Here is an 18,671-nt window from a genome sequence, read left to right on the forward strand (position 1 = left end):
TTTGCCAAACTGGGGCAAACAGACCAACCTGCTGATGTTGACTCATCAGAGTCTTAATTAAGTTTCTTTTACATGTATGTATTTGTGTCTGATCGAGGCTAATAAATAAATAAATAAATAAATAAATAAATATATATTAATAAAGTGTACAAGGTTCATACAGTACAATCATTGTCTTTTACCTTATGTAACGATCACGACACTAGACGATGTCTAAGAAGAAACAAGTATATTTTGTCTATCAGAAAAAACAGATGATTAAAATCTCAAGTTCATTCAAACGTTAGTGTATAGATTTTTGTTATCCGACTAATGTATGTGATTCTTCCTTACCTGGCAACGGTAGTTGGCAGGATACATCTCGGGAAGGATTCTCCTGCAAATCCCGCTTTCGTATTCCTAGAACCCGTATCAAGAACCACACTAATATCGTTAGACATTTTCTATTGATAATTTCAGCCTACTAGATTGTTAATTGTTATTTTTTGACATGACAATGGTAAGGTATTCATAAATTAATAACCTCATATAAAATCGTAAAGTTTTCGGTAGCTTGTCGTCGCATAATTTAGACCTTTTTTATAGATATTAATATTACATTGTAATAAAAATACAAAATAAGCTTGGTTGCTTGCCGCATCAGATTAATTAATATGCATGCCGAAATATTAAGAGCAAAAATAGGGCCAAAAGTTCGAAATGATTACGCCAATCAACTGATAATGAAGGTTCAATTTACTCCAACCTGTGCAACGGAGGTCTCATCATTAAGCACCATTAAGACGGAATGGCGAGGTTACCAGCTACGAATGCAGTTCATATTGCAATATATGGCACCTGAGTCCCTACTTGAACCTAAATACCAATTACTTACCATTCCTTTTCCTCCGTACATGACGCTATGAATTAAACTATCTGGTCAGACAGCAGGTTTGAGTTCGGGATTGATTTTTTCATAGGAATGAGATTGTTTATTTAAGATTGGTTGTTTATTTATTTGGCCAAATATTTAAATACACGTTTAGTATTTAATTTAACATTCCTGCACATGGGTTTAATGGACATGAGACGAAAAAAGGATGACAAGGGGAATAAAAGGATGGACCAGGAAGGACCAAAATGGAAGAGAAAAAGGCTAAAGACATCCGGCTCTCCCAATCATCATACAAAACGCAGTAGCATTCGTATGGTATTTGACGCCGATCAATTGCCCCAAATCGTGTCGAATTGCTCGACTTTCCACATACACCTTAGTTTGTTTCTCGTATTTTATTTATACATTACTTTCTCTATTTGTTACAGTTCTGGTCAGCATTCGTGCCTTGCAGTGCCCAAAACAAGGACGCTGTCCAGTTGACTTTGGAACAGATCGACGTCATCAAGCGATTGGTTGAGAAGTATCCTCAGCACTTCCAAATGGCTACTTCTGTTACTGGTGAGATCTCTATTCTTACAAATCTTTATATCTTGACTTATCCTGTTTCTTCCAGTGTCGCGTTAAACTCGAGAACTCTTGTACTGAATTGGCTAATTTTGATTATGAAATATTTGTGAATGAGAGGAGGTTTAAATGGTGAGAAACATTAATGATAAGAAAAGAAAAATATTTTTCACGTATATATTTTAGAGTAATACGAAGTTCATGGAGTCTCTAGTATTATATTAAATTCTCCTAAACCAGTGGTTCCAACCAATTTCGTCTGAAACAGATCACCCCATTTTTATGATTGTTTTTGTATACATATAGTAGATCTGACAAATAGGTCATAAACTATTTTAGATACCTAATTGATAAGGTATTGTGGCCGAACTTCGTCTGCAGGCATTAAAGCAAGTATAGTATGAAATTAAGCAATCATTGTAATAAATATTAATAATTAAATTGTCAGTTTCATAAATTTGTACCTAAATGTTAGGAATATGAAAATGTAAATATGTAGGTAACTAATTTAATGAAAGGAAAATAACTATGAGCTTATTGTGTTACACACTTAACATCACTTCATGTTAAGTGTTTTTCTAATATTAAGTTTGCAAAATGAGAGACTCTTTAATGGATTTAAACACGATTTATTCAAAATAATGATGTTATATATTTTGACCGTGTTATAAAATTTAATTTGTGAACTGCCTTCACCTATTTCAAATAACAATTTTTGTGATACGTCCAGATATGTGACATCTCACACTCCACGTGACCACGCTGGTTGCTTTTAAATCGTTGCAAAAAATGCATCATGATCACACAAGTTATAATAAAAAACAAAAGTGACCACGCCTTAAACATACAAAACATACACTAACAAGGCCAAGAGTACAGAGACACAGTTGTATAATTATACTTTGCCGTACAATAATTAGCGTAAGATACAAATAATATATTATTTGGGCGCTACACTTTAATTTTTCATCTCGACTATGCCTTAATTGTTTGCGGGCACACAATTATAATTTTCATTGAGATTTTGCCGGAACAATGGGGCAAGTTAGCGCAACGCCAACCTGCTTCTTTTGTTTTTAAAAACAATTAGGTTTTGCATGAAGGCGTACGGCCGAATAAGTTAGCTGTTAGCGCAGTAAATTAAACTGTTTCCATCAGGAATTTAAATAGTTGTATAGTACTAGTATACATTACGCGTCTGTTAACACCCAGCTATTACAGATAATATAACTAGTATAGCAATTAAATTATCTGTAGTAGCAGGATGTTAACAGATGTCAATTATAAAGCATCTGAACTCTACAAAGCTAAATATAAAAACACAAATTAAGCTCCGAAAAAAAGAAGAGGTTTACTAGATTTTTCTTTATTTATGTAACGTAGTTTTTCTCAGAAAATGTGAAACCTCATATGTTGGACTGTACCTTGAGCTCCATAAAAATGTCCGACGGGTGTTGTGTTGTGTAACATTTAAATTAGCACCCTATTTCGTGGCTGTAATGTTTTAAGTCTGTTTTATTGCTCATTTGAAATCTCTTCCTCATACACGCGTATGCGGAGTTTAGCATCACATAATATTTGTAAGCTTATCCATTTAATGTACGTCAATGATTCATATGTAATGCGATCCATCTAATAATTAATAGAAACGTAAACGACCTTTAAGTGTTGAATAAACAGTTAACGTAGAAATCCTAGTAAGTGCAAATTTTATTGTGGGAGTCGAGCACGCTTCGGCACGAATTGGGCCAGCTCGCACCGGAAGTACCACACCCCCACAGAAAACCGGCGTGAAATAGTGGCATGCCACTGTGTTTTGTGCGGTGAGTGGGGGAGCCGGAGGCCCGTTTCCTTTTCCTCACCCTTCCCAGTCCATTCCTTCTTTCCAGTCGTTAATCCATTCCTTTTCCCTTATCCCAAAAAAGCGGGCAGCGCATTCGCAGAGGCCCAACCTTTGCGAATGTTCATGGGCGGTGGTGATCGCTTACCATCAGGCGAACCACCAGCTCAGTTGCCCGCTATGACATAAAAAAAAAATAAAAAATAAATAGAAATCCTTTTTGCACTTCAGTAATTGGCTGACTATTTATTTATTCGCTTGTATTTACACCTATGACATCACAAAAAGGCGCTTAATCGAATATTTTCTTAATTAGGTTGCTAGTAATACAATCTGAAGTTTATATAACATCGCATTATAATTATACGCAAACCTAAAATTTAAAAACACAAAATAATTCTGAGATTAAAAAATAAAAAATAAAAACACAAAGTCACGGCCATTAATGTAAATAATATAAAAGGGATGACATTTACAATTTCGATAAAACGAAACAAATCTGATAAATTGATGTACATTGAAGAAGTAAAATAATGATTTTCCTTCTCAGATGCTGGAGGGATTTTAACATTAACTTATACTTTGAAATGTGAACACATCGGAGAATTCAAAAGAAAGAATAAAGCCACATTTCAATTGAATGCTCCTTAAATTTGTGTCAATAAATTCTGTTCTTTTGCTCGCTGCTTGCACGTTACTACAATATAATTTTAAAGAGAAAATCTATACAAATATATAAAATTGAAGTATATGTTTGTAATATAAACACAATCGCACATAAACACACACGGTGTATACACGGACGTTGTACGAAAAAACGTGTTTTTATAATTTTTATCTGTTTGCTCACACAAAAGGACCAAATTTCGAATTATATACAGTAACAAATCACGTTAACTCCACGCTATACTCAAATGGGCGATGTTGACTAAAAAAATCTAAGTTAACATACTTTCAGGTTATCAATATCATTAGAATTTTGTTTTATGTTAGAACGGACAACTGAGCAGGTGCGTAAGCGATCACCACCGCCCATGAGCATTTGTGTGGATAGTGGCGCTGCAAATGTGTTGCCATCTTTAAATGGTAAAGGATAGGGAAAGGATTAACAAAGGGAATATAATAATAGACTGGAAAGGGTAAAGAAAAAGATAGAGGCCTCCAGTTCCCCCACTCATCAAACACAGTAGCGAGCTGCTATATCAAACCGATCTTTTGTGGCGGTGTGGTTTTTTAAGATGGCCCAATTTGTGCCCAAGCCTGCTCGACTCGCATACTCAACGAATTATCGTCTAATGAACGATTTTCAAACTAGCTGACCCTGCGAATTTTCGAAACATTTATCCGCATTTTTTACTTCTTAACCCTTTTCTGGACTATGATGAATGCATAAAAAGCAAAATTATCATATATCAACGGCCACACCACGCTCGAGTTTTAGCCAGAATAACGAGTAGATTTTTGAATTGATTTTTATATATAAGAGTAATTAATAAAATTGTATATGTGTAAAATCACATAAAGCGAAAACCTCAAAAAACAATACGATTGTCAACAGATATCCTCGAAGCTCACAGTGCCCGGCCGAGGAAAATAGCATCCCTAATAGGGATAGAGGGGGGCCACTCCATCGCGAATTCCCTGGGGGTCCTCCGCAGCTACTACCAGCTCGGAGTGCGATATATGACCCTCACTCACACCTGCAATACACCATGGTACGTACATATTCATTATTATTTCGTAAACTATTATCATGTTTCATCTTATCTTTTTCTTATTACTTCTATATCAATATTTAGTTTTTAATTTTTTGTTTTATAGCATTGAAATGCTTTATAAATGAGAAATTTTGAAAGAATAGAAAAAAAATTTTTCCTGCCTCGTGATCAAATTTTTTCTATTCTTTCAAAATTTCTCAATATTTAGTTTTTTTTTTTTTAAAAGGAATTAAATTAATGCATTATTACAGTTGTCAATTGAATGTTAAACAGTAATATAATTTCGAAACCAATAATTTATAAAATTAACATTAGTCACTTATTTTCTAAGTCTTTTATTTTCCGTCTTCTTGGTAAAGTGGCTCAGCGTGAATGGTTTCTGTCCCTGAGTTTACAAAAATAAGTTACGATCTGGTGTCGGGCTGTACTAGGGCTAGTGGTTGTCTGAATAGAAAATCGGTAAGAAAACCTATTGGACGACGACGATTTTAATGTCTCACAATAATAGGTCATTCAGATAATTCACTTTAAAAACAATCTATTGTTTAAACCTTTATCCACATATATACACCTCACAATATTCCATATGAACACGTCAGCTATAGTCTAATTTACAATTCAAAACAATAATAACAAGCCGAGAAAAGAAAAAAAAAGCTTTGCGTATAACTTTACCCCATTATCTATTCCAGCGAGCCTCCATAGCTTCGAAATTGTATCATTTAACAGACGTGGGCTTGTTTAGAACAATTGAACTATTGTTTGCATATTCACTACGCTTCGTTTATAGCTCCCTCTGCATCCGGGGGAGGCGCTGTCGGCGTCATAGAAAAAATAAATTTCGTCCACACTTTCATGCCAGTTTGGGTGAAAATTGTTTTCAAATAAAGCTCATTTGGTTGAAATAAGATTATGTTTTTTAATGTTATTTGATTTATTACTTGAGCGTATCTTTCGCAAGACTAGATTGATTCAATTTTTTTATCAAATTGCTAGGCTTCTCTACTATAACTTTGTACCTTTTTAATAAAGTGTCAAATAAATATATTTTCTATGGCATTTCTCCATAAATGGACTATCTAACACTGAGGCAATGTTACAAGTCGATACAATGGTTCCTGAGATAAGAATGTTCAAATAAACAAGCTCGTCAGTTGTATATTATTAGTATACATATGGTAATGGTGGTAGTATACCAGGGTAAATCCTGAGATCAAAAATAAACTCAAATACAAAACTCAAAAATAAACGCAATATAATAAACTCAAAACAAACTCAAAAATAAACGCAAAATAACCAATTAACTAACATATTGAATATCGACTAAGTACTAGTTGAAATAATTTGTTCGTAATAAAAATATAAATGAAATAAAGTTATAATTTACTTGGATACACTTTCATTAAGTATTCAAAACCATAGCGCAATAAGAATCAAAGAGTAGTGAAATATTTGCAAATTCAATAAAGATTCTCAGAAATAAAATTATGTTTCTATTAAGAACTCCGCAAATGATTGTTTTCGATGTATGAAACAAAATTTACATTGAATATTTATTTATTATACCTATTCATTTCATATTTTATGTATTTTTGTGCATAACAATCAAATAATCGCAACTTTCGGACATAAATGAATACCATAACTGCTTGTCTTTGACTACCAGTGTATCTGGAAGAAATCGCTTCTTTATCGATAAGATTTGTATATGTACACTTCTATACAATTTTTTTTATTTGGTCAAAATATTGAACGACATTTTCCAGAACATTCCTGCTTTATCCAGAATTTCGAAACCGCAATATAACCTTACCTCCAAATAAAGCGAAATTGTAGATATGAAATATGCTAGACCTTCAAAGGGCATTACATTTCATATCCATTCGTTTCGGCGCTTCTCGGTTGATGACCCTTTGTGCACATGCGGATTAATATTAATTCCTCTATCACAGACGTACACTTATATTAAAATTAATCCTTAAAAACTATTCATCTACTTGACAATAAAAAAATAGGTATTATGTACACGAAAGTTATTTCATTATAATGAAGGAATAAGAAGCTGGTGATTTCCTTGATGGTAAGTGACCACCACCGCCCATGAATACTTGCAGAGTTAGGTCTTCTGCCCTAACTCTTGCATTAACTCTTGCCCTAACTCTTGAATACTTGCAGAGTGATGGCAGAAGCACTAACTCTGCAAGTATTGGTCTGGCCTTGGCCTGCTTTTAAGGGGTAAGGAATAGGGAGAGGATTGATGACTGTAATAAGGGAATAGAAACCTTTCCAAGTACGGAAGGAGGACTACGTGCCTCTGATATTATATTATATTATATATTATACTATTTATTGATATAAAAATAATAAGGTAATGTCAATATAACTTAAAGAAAATAACCTTTTGTTTTGGCAAAATTATATTCAACTTAATAATTGCATTATTTTAATGACCATCTCGTCATTTTTCGGCGAAATATTTTGTTATTATTTAATATTTATTTTTCAAATATGTTATACGTGTGTTAAATTATCTTGATTTAGCCGTTCATTTACTGTTTGTTCCCTTTCATAAAAAAAAACCTGTTGAGAATTTTTTATTGATATTATGAATGTATATCATATAGTCGAAACTCATTGCCGGTCACAACTACTTTTGACTGCAAAATTCAAAAGTTCGCAACATGCTTGCACGTTTCTTTTGATTAAATATTGTTTTCTAGTTAAAAAGTAAAAATCAGTTTTAACCAAGCTCCTTAGTTAAAACGAATCCACCTACAAAAATCAGTTTAAAGTTATTTTAACAGAAGGCATCAGTAAAACAATTTTGCACGGCAACGAGTTATCACTGTATATATAACATCATGGGTAATATAAGCTCATCTATGAACAACGAAACCATAATGGATCCGAGTAATAAAGCCAAAACATTCATTGCTGAGGCAAACGTATTAAGTATATCAAATAACATGCGAAATAAGCGAATGTATAGATAGGAAAGTTGAAAAACACATTAAACAATATTGAACGGAACGAGTCATTACCGAGCACATATTTATATTAATATATTTGTCTCTTTCTAGCTTGTTTTCAACTTTTCTATACTGTTGTCTCTTTCCATAGGGCCGATTCTTCAAATGAAGCACCCGCTGCCAATGGCCTAACGGAGTTCGGTGAGGTAAGAATGAATATTTAATTTTACATTTTAAATGCTAAATTTCAATATTTTCCATAGAACTTGTAAAATATTTGTAATTATATTTACCATTTTGAGAGCGTATTACATTTAAACATTTTAGATCCTGTACAAAACTCATCAACGCGTCTAGACCGCCAGACTGTTTAATTACTTGTATAATATCTAAAAGGGATAACATTTATTGCTAATGTGTATTTATGAAACATAATATTATAGCAACGTTACCATTAAAAACCGCCGAATTGAATTGGGACCACATTACAAATAAAAAAAAAAATCATCAAAATCGGCTAAACCAGTCGAATATTCTGAGATAACAAAGAAAATTATACATCAGTCTAGTTGTAAACCTCCTCATAGTTTTGAAGACGGTTGAAAATTTTAACAAAAAATTTCTTAGATTCACACGAAAGCGTTTAATCACAAGGCTCTATTTTCAAAAAGAGGTTGGTGTTCATTTAAGATTCCATTCATGAAATATATAAACTTTCTATTTAATTAATATATATGTTGCAGGCATATTGCATTATTAACAAACGCGTCGTGAGTTTACAAACGTTCGGAATTTTGTTTATCGTGCGTCGAGAGAAGAGATCTCATCTTACTTTACATATAGACATATATACAGGTCGTAATTAAACCCCTTACATCAGCAAGACTTAATACTTCTATGAATTTTGATGATCCCCAATGAGCGAGTGACGAACTCGGGGGTATTTGGATAAATAAATAAAATAAAAATTATATGAGATATGCCATTGAAACTACATATATTAAAGCCTACTATGAGCATCACATGAAAGTAGTTACTCTTCCATCGAAAGTTGATATTTAACATGTTATGAAATTCAGTTCAGATATTTTTAATAAACTCAAATAAAATCTTATCCTATCTTTGTTATCTAGATAAATTATATAACAGGCTCTGATAGAAGAGATAAAGCTACTGAGGAGCACTAGATGAAAAGGTAAATAAAATTAAACCCGTAAAAGTCCAGGCTTATAGAGACGAACAGCGAAACAGAGACAATTGGAATTCCGTGCCCAAGAAGGAGATTACCTCCCATTCCTTTTACCTTCATAATGACTTAATCAAGCTAAGGAATATAAAAAGGCTAGATAATACTCCCTTTGACCTCGGACCAAGTTTTTATACACGCTACCGCAAGGCGAGATACGTCTTTAATAAGCCTTTCAGAGGATCTTAATTAAAAGTGATCAAGATGATAAATATTAATATTAATACTCGCATAATTTTCCATTTCAAAATGCCGCCACACATTATTTTCACGTATCATTAAAAGCTCAGCGAGTGCCAAGACATTGTGCCAAGTCTAGATTTTTGCGGGGCATTTTATCTCACTCGTTATTTTTTCCACAAGTCTGCAATGCCGTCTTAAGAAGTCGATGACTTCAGCTGTAATTAGAGTTTTAAAGTTGCTCAAAGTCACGGCTGCGTACTTTATTAGCTGCCTTATTTTTTGATATTTTTTACCTACCTACCTACCTTTAGTTGTGACGTATATTTTATATCGAAGCGGTATGTTGCGTGAAACTATTTTAATATGCGTATATGAAAAAAATAAGTTTGACATTAAAATGCAAACAAAATTAGAGAAAAGGGACTTTTAAAAATTATATACAGTGTATTCGAAAGAAGGTCGCGTTGAAAAATTGGCATACAATAAATTGCTTTAAAATTAAACTGTTCAGAGCACGCCCGTAGCTTATGCGGAATATTTTCCCTTTTGAGCACTGTTTCAAACTTTTAAAACGAATATGCCGTGTGTTATGAAGTTAAATTGGTTTTTATTAGTGCATGTACGTACGTTTCGCATGCCAGTTTGCTTTTAAAATATTATTCATGTGCCATTTCCGACGAACTAGCAAGAACTATTAAATACAGTCTGTTGTTTATTGGTATTTTTATTACGGGATGAAGATTGGCAATTCGCGCGTACGTAATTATTCCAATTACAGGTCCCCGTTATACATGTGGACCATAACCGATGGATCATTAAATTCCTACGTAGCATTAAACTCGAAAATGGAATCATTAGCGGGCGTTCGTATGAAATTCCTAGTTTCACGGACTCTTGATATTTTGAACAATTTACACCTAAATACCCTCTAAACAACGTATGAACTGTTAAATTAATGGCCGACAGGTGATTTTAACAATGCGAATCTGTTATATGTTTTTGCATTTTATTTTTATACTAGCTATTGCACGCGGTTTCGCACGCGTTAAATTCGGACCAGTTTAATAGATGTTATTATACATTTAAAGCTTCATCTTGAATCACTCCACCGATTAAAAAACCTCCATCATTATCCGTTGTGTGCTTTTAAAGATATAAGGATACATACATAGACAGACGCGGGAAGCGACTTTAGTGATACTACACTATAAGCTTTCGCTTTGACTTCGCCCGTTTCCGTGGAAGTTCCGGAACAAAACCTATCCTGTTTCCTATATCAGATGTCAATTAAATTTCATCCAAATCGATTCAGTGATTTATGCATGAAGAAGTTATAAACAGACAGACAGAGTTACTATAGCTTTATAATATTAGCGGGTTGTTTGCTTTTTGTTGACTAAAACGGTTCTTCGTCCACGTTACCCCGTCTCTATTTATGAACGAAGAAAAATAAAATTAATTAATACAAAATTTTTGTTTCCACAATACATAAGCGAACGAATCACTCACGATAATCTAAGCCGTTTCTGAAATACGAACAAACTCACAGATATACAGAAGTCGAATGACTCACAGATTACAATTATCCACAGTTCTGTTAATCTAGTTAGATAACTAGTATGTATAGAAATTAAAGACTTCTTAACGGATTTTAAACGCGATTTTTATATTATAAACCCGACGTTTCGAACACTTTACAGCGAGCGTGGTCACGGGGAGACTTTACAGAGAGAGTCGGGTCGGGTTAATAATATGAATAAATCGCGTTTAAAATCCGTTAAAAAGTATTTAATTTCTAAATGTATAATACTCACGTAAAATCAAAAACAAGAAAATACTAACTAGTATGTAGTTAAAGATTTTATGCAAAAATAATTTTAATCTATTGAGCCTATAGTTACAATATTTCATATTTACTAATACTAACTTATAAATCAGATTATTATTTATACTTATTATTGTTTGCAGTCGGAGCAGCGAAAGAAATTTCTAGAGCGTCTTGTATTGGAATTACTCTTTCATTCGCTCGAAGCTCCTTAGGTCCCGATGAAAAAAAATCAATTTACCGCCATTAGCTTTGTTATGTAACCATCAATAATATTAAATGATACCCATGCAATTTGCTCCTATAAACGGCTGGTTGTAATACCTATCAACTTTTAATTAAAAGCAAAGATATAATTTTTTTAACAGCGTTTCATTGTTCCCATATTTTTGGTTGGATGCTTGTTTTTTCCTTTATTGTTAGGGTTGCCTGGTAGAGATTGCTATCTAGCGATAAGGCCGCCATTTGCTAATTGTTAATTTTAATTTTTTTGTTTCCCTTTATATTATGTGTATTTCTATATATTATATAGAGTAAAGGTAGATATCTTTAAAATTACGCAAATATATAATCAAATAGATGTTTTTTTTTTTATAGATACATTTATATTCATAAGGAAGGTTTATAGGTATAATAACATCCATTAAACTTCTTCGAATTTAACGCGCGCGAAACCTAGGACATAAGTTACCGACCTTTGTTATTGAATTTTTATAAAATTAATTATAGTGTCTACAACATCTCGCGAATGCTACAACAAGCTAGTTTTAATATGGGTCCTTATGTGCCTGAAAGAAATGCACACTTATTTATATATTAATATAAAAACCTATATAGATATTTTAAGTTAATAGTATTTTTTTTTTATTTTTATGAACATTATTGGAGTTATGACTGCATTTTTTAAAGTTATTATCATCTCTCTCTATTAGTTATTTCACTTGAAGTTTAAGTTGTCATTAAAAATAATGTATTTGAATGAATCACGAATGTGCCTCTATTTGTCGATATTTGCATTGCGAATGTATTGTATGTCATACTGTTTTGCATAACAAAAAACATTTGTATTAGGTTTTAGCTGCACATTTTTTATCTTTTACCCTTACACGTATGTTCGAACACACTAATTCCTTTTGCTTCTAACAACACGACTGCAGCTCACAAATACCATATAACACTTGTACAAAAAATCTAACTCCTCATTTTCCTAGAATAAGAATAGCATTAACAATATTCAGCCTAAGATGTTTCGCTGGTGACGCCACCCTATCTACCTGCGACCTTTAAAGGCCGAAAACCCCGATGTACAATGAGTGAACTAAAGAAAATAAATGGATACATAGAGAGATAGATAAACCTGAAAAATGTTAAAAAAATAGTTTATATCTATTCTTTCAAAATCTCTCATTTGTAAGCATTTTTTCTTAGACTTTTTCATCATGCATACATACTCTTTCTTATATCAACAACTTACTGTACTGCAAAACTATTCACAATCGTTTCGTGTTACAGTATACAGAATTAGAAGTAGCTAAATATACAGTAACACAAAGAACGAAGGCAAAAAACAATGATACTGACCACATGCCGTACAGTACAAAAATGTTTGCAGAAGGACGCCAACGACATATCACCGAAAATTGACCTTCACTTGGTATCGGTCTGTGGTCCATTCAAACGTTTCGAAAAAACCAACTCAACATTAACTATCATTTTCAATTATTACCTACCGCTACCAAACCAAGTTTCGAACAACTTTTTTCTCTAATACAAGAATGCAACCGTCACACCCGTCAGGATCTTCCACCTTCCCCACATATTTTTACCACTCATTAGCACAAGTCAACATCGCACGTTTTCAACGAACCCATTTGTCAACAGAAAGTGGTGCGGGAAATGAACCGTCTGGGTATGATAGTGGACCTGTCCCACGTAGGCGAGAACACCACCAGAGCAGCGATCCGGCTCTCCAAAGCGCCTGTCATCTTCAGCCATTCCTCCGTGTACAGCCTGTGCCCTCATAAGCGGAATGTTCCGGATGACATCATACAATCTTTGGTAAGGGTTTTGATAATTATTAATTATTTATTAATTAATTATATATATTAAAAATATTTCTTATTTAATATTCACTAAATAATGTCCGTTTGGTTTGTAACGTAAGGCTACTGATTCAGTGTTTACTTTAATGTTATTTCAATATAAATTGTATGGAATTAAAAAACGCGGGTTCAGAAGAGTCGAAATAAAAACGAAATGTTGACGACATGGGCATTGTATTCCCGTTGTTTTAAGTTGGACTAATCCAATAGCTTAAATTCAAGAGCGTAGTAAATATGTTAAATGGAAGATTTGTCTTTTTATAATTCGATTTTACTCTACGATACCAAATACCACAGCTTGTACAATGCTAATAATAATCAGTTTGTGCTTTATCGTGTAAAATATTAAACTGAAAAAATATTCAAGTCTCTAAAAAAGTTTTCGCACCATTTCTCTGAAAATTTCAATATACCTACCACAAAACAAAGTGTCACAGTATGTATTCGTAAAATATCGCCAAATCTGTACACGACCCCACACCGCACACCAGCAGGCTCAAAGTCGCGTCCACAATAGTAACAAAGGCAGTCAGCCGCGTGCAATCTCTTTCAACACCCATATTGTCGCGTCAGTTCTTTAAATTACCCGGTTTGAATAGGCCTTTAGATTTAACACCGGCAACTGCGTGGGATGAATGAAAAATCTACTGGTTATATGGGAAAATAGGTATAGATGTTGGATGTGTTTCTTTAATGTGCTTGGTTTTTTTAATGACAACACTAAAATGCCACAACATAACATTACAAATCAAAAAACAAAAATGAAACACACACACACACGTTTGAAGTTAACACACACACACACACATGTTTGAAGTTAAAAGACGTTGACGACAAATGAGTAAAACTAAAAATAAGAAATTAATGTTTACTCGGCCTTTTTCTGTTGACAAAAGACCCACTCAGTATCAAGAACGAATGATATGAAATATACATTTATTATACATTTAGATACATTTGCACCACTGATTGTCAGTGGCCCTTAATGACATTTGTAGTAGACAATTACGAGCATGCATTATTTGTTAATTAACTTTTTTTAATTTATTGCACAATAATTAAACGTAAAACTTATATATATACATACAAATAATACAAACAATTTTTTCGTGAACGCATTACTAACGGTTGAGTAAATACTCTGTGTATACTGTATATTGTTAGTTGATATATTGAAAGTCTTCGAAAAGTTCAAGTTCCTTTTGAACTGATTGTAGCTTTTATTTTATTCTATTATTTATGTAAAGAGTTTAGATCAATTCTGGTTATATGTCTGAGCGTTAAACGAGATTAAACTTGACTATTTATTAATGGACAGAGTATATATAAATCCGTGTTTTATCAAAACTGAAAAGCGACATCTTAAAAAACATTCCTAATTTTTCATCGAATAGTTTTTCTACGAACTCTTTGGATGATTGGATAGATTCATAGCAAATATTGAAATATGGGCATAAAATCTATGTTTCATACCTTTGAATATTTCACCTCGCCACCTTTTTTTTTCTTTACACCTATTTTTTGTAATACCCGTTCACAATTCTGGATCACGCAGCTTTTTCACGAATTTTTAGGGAATAACAAAACATTTGCGTGACGTGAAATAAAACATTGTTTAAATTGTATTCTATATATATGTAACGTTATTAATGCGTTAAAAACTGTGTTTGTTTGTTTTACTATTTTTGTATTTCCGTCTCATTGAAATAGATTGATTTTATGGTATGATTTTTTATAACTAGGAGACTAGACATACTTTGCTTTGGGGGAACACCTCATTTACATGGGAAATTCCTATTCATTTCTTTTTTTACCAATAATCATTATTCCTGTCTATCTATCCACCTCTTCATCGCCTAACATAACCCACTGAAAAGATTTGGATGAAATATAGTAAAAAGATATCTGGAAACCTAAAAAAGAACATTTGAATAGTATTTAGTTAGTTTTTAGTCCCGAGAAAGCTGCGGGCGTTTAGCTATTATTATTATATTAGTAATTTTTTTCGCTTGTCTATTTTTCGCTTAGAAACGCAGGCGCAGCCGCTATCTGGCAGCTAATTAACATTTTTATCTTAACTTTATCTACTCTAGCGGAACTGACTAACTAACTGGCTAGTTAACTAACTATTAACTACATAATAGTTCAGAAGTGGATATACTTGGATCATACGTTCGTATACATGTATCATATTACCTTGAACACCGCATCACAATTTAACCTCTTCAATGAATTATTCATAGTATTTGCATTTAATATTCCTGGAATTTCACTCCACATTATTATCTATGTGGAAGTTCTAATCAATATTGAATTGTTTGTTTATGGAATTATGGTTGATTATCGGTTTATTGTTATCGCTCCCGACATAATTGCTAATATATTATGGGATAAGGTTCACCTTGTCATTTGGGAAATAATTAGGTTATCGGTTTGTGATTAAATTAGATAACATTGCATTTTATTCTGGTTGGAATAAAGATTTGCATGTCTGGTTAGAAACTATCCCAGTTCTTTTTAGGAGGATGACATCAATTATTCTTTAAGAGCATTGGAGATCCTTGTAGACTTCTTTTAACAGAGATACTGCGAATCAGTCGTAGGTTTTCTTAGCAACTGACTCTCTTTAATGAAGTACCGTGTCCTGTCGAGGGGGAAATGGGGCAGATGGGGATCTACAAACAAGTGGCTTGGAAATTTTACGAACAACTGGTGATCAGCCTTCTGTGTCCTGCTCTAGCAGGAGACATTTTGTTCCGGAGACCTCATCTGGAATCGAACCGAGGACCTTTCCGTTTTATGCTCACGCGTTAAATACACTGCAAAGTGATCTGGCACTCTTACTAGTTTTTATAATGTTTGTTGTAGTTTAGTCTGTTCTTTTATTTGTTGACGTATTTCACTAATTCAATATTATAAACTATTGTCCACAGAAAGAAAACGGCGGGTTAATTATGGTGAATTTCTTCCCTGATTTCGTCAAGTGTGCACCCAATGCTACAATCTCCGATGTTGCTGGTAAGTCAATTTTATATTTTGAAAACATTGGTAATTTTGGACGCGATCAAAGTCATTTTAAGGGAAAAAGAAGGAAAGAAAGAAGGGAGTTTTGACGTTTAGACGTGATCAAAACTTGTAATGTTCAATTGAGGAAGTAGGAACTTTCCTACTACAGGTTTTTTAACTTATCATGAGAGTTCTGAGTATTTGTAACCATACACCCCGGCTGTATCGTCTAGATACTGGCCATTTCATTTTATCAACGCAAACTGAACTGAGTTCGTACAAAACCGTTCAAAGAGTTCAAACCATGTACCTCAGATATTTGCGGTTAAATAATTTAATTTGAACTCTATAAAAGAGACTGTATCACTATCAATATCATTTTAATCAAATTACGAAATTTTGTATTAAATTCAAACTTTGATTATTATTCGTAATCAATTACGTAAATTGATTTTTGAAGAAAGTTTTGATAGAGATTAATTTTTAGTTTGACAGATATTTGGTAAATTCTATTAGCTTTCATAGCTGATATGATTAACTGAATCGGAACTCGATTTTAATGGTTTGTATCTAATCGAGTTTAGGACTGTTATGTGACTTCAGTTACGTAGAACTGAGTTCTACTGAACAGGTTAAATGGATTTGTAATTGGCTTCATACAATTTATGTCCCTTAGACTATTCTTTATAAATGAGGGATGTCATTATCTGGTTGTCTGTCTTATGAAACAGGCGGGTAAAACTCAAAATCACATTTTCTATTTGTCTGATTTTCTGTTTGGATGCGTCTATCAGCTACAACCATTGGGCAGATTTTGACGAAATTATATGCGGTGAAAGGACAAGATTGCGTTCAAATAAACATTTTATTTGACAAATAAATATTAAGGGGTGGCTATCCATACATCCATATATAATGATTTTCGAATATGCAATTAAAAGAGATTTTATAGGATTTTTAAATTGAAATAGAGGATTCTGAAAATATTTTTTGACAAATAGACATTTGACTAAGATATAAGCATCTAAGTGATAAAAAATGTCAGACTCCTCGAATTTTTTTAGTCCACGCGAGCGTAGCCGCGGGCTGGAAGCTAGTAATGTAAATAAACGTGTAAAAATTTAACTTTAAATTTAACACTGAAATTGTCTCTAACCGCTTTATTTATCAGACTCACTAACAAACTTACAAAAACACTTTTTCCTTTCAGAGGGTTTTTCGAAAATTACATCACCGTTTCAAAATGGCAAATTTAAGCATACAAAATTCCACTTTGCCCCGGCTGAGGCTGTTAATAATTGAGTAGGTCGCGGAATTTATCCCGGATCCCGAATAATAACTTTTATATTTGTATATCCACGGAAATGTACTTAAAACAAAAGACGTTTGCTTTGTGGACTTCTGTATTGGGCGCTCCAATTTTAAGTCAAAAAGTTGGCGTACGAAATTCAACTGACTCACGAATTGAATAAAACTTTATTCGGATCGTATGTATTGTTTTGCTTATATGCACAAGACCAATAATTTTGAATTTTTTTGTTTTTCGAAAATTTGTTTCAACCTGTGATTTTAAAGAATACAATGAAAGTCAATTAGCAAAAAAACGCTTCCTTTATACGCAGAAAAAACATATACCTTTTGACGACTCCCTACTTGACGATACATATTATATTTCTACGTATAGATATATGATAAAATAAACACTCGATAACTCTGCATTGCAATCAAGGAAGAAACATTTTTACACACGTCACCTTCCCATAATCCTGTTTAAAAGAGAAATTTCGAAAGAAACCGTAGCAACGTTGCTACGTTGCTACGGTTTGGCAAAATACGCGGGTTCGAATCCTATAAAACTAAAAATTTAATTTAACAAACGCTGCGTTCCATCGATACAATATTGTAATCATTGAAATAATGTTTCGTATTGGTTGTGATGGTAATTAATCATCTCAATAGATGGCGTGGGGTGCCCCTTAGGCACATATAACCGAAACAGTAGACGAAATTCGATTACTGTGGCGGGATCACGGGTGGCCGAGAGGTTAGGCGTTGCTACGGTTTGGCAAAATACGAGGTTCGAATCCCGCCTCGTGATCAAATATTTTCTATTCTTTCAAAATTTCTCATTTATAAAGCATTTCATTGCTATAAAACTAAAAATTAAATCCTGTTTAAAACCTTTTTTAAACACTCTAAGCATTCAACGGTCGCAACCATTCCCAAACCGTCTCATACAGAAACAATAATTCAACTAAGAACAACTTCTCACAACTTGGACGGAGACTAAACTTCCGTAGGTTTGCTTTGTTAGCGGACGTGGGAGCCTGTACGGGTGAGT

General features: G+C 33.2%; 1 protein-coding gene across 1 annotated transcript in view; it reads left to right on the forward strand.

The window, feature by feature from the left end:
• The window catches only part of LOC119835588 (dipeptidase 1-like), a 106,677-nt gene that overhangs the window by 78,119 nt on the left and 9,887 nt on the right, over positions 1-18,671 (forward strand). The window contains exons 5-9 of the mRNA XM_038360502.1: positions 1,303-1,435; positions 4,840-4,996; positions 8,120-8,174; positions 13,104-13,280; positions 16,258-16,342. Coding sequence (XP_038216430.1) covers positions 1,303-1,435; positions 4,840-4,996; positions 8,120-8,174; positions 13,104-13,280; positions 16,258-16,342 — 607 coding nt within the window. The remainder of the gene's footprint in view (positions 1-1,302; positions 1,436-4,839; positions 4,997-8,119; positions 8,175-13,103; positions 13,281-16,257; positions 16,343-18,671) is intronic.

The sequence above is a fragment of the Zerene cesonia genome, chromosome Z, assembly GCF_012273895.1.
Source record: "Zerene cesonia ecotype Mississippi chromosome Z, Zerene_cesonia_1.1, whole genome shotgun sequence".
In the NCBI taxonomy this organism is placed as follows: domain Eukaryota; kingdom Metazoa; phylum Arthropoda; class Insecta; order Lepidoptera; family Pieridae; genus Zerene; species Zerene cesonia.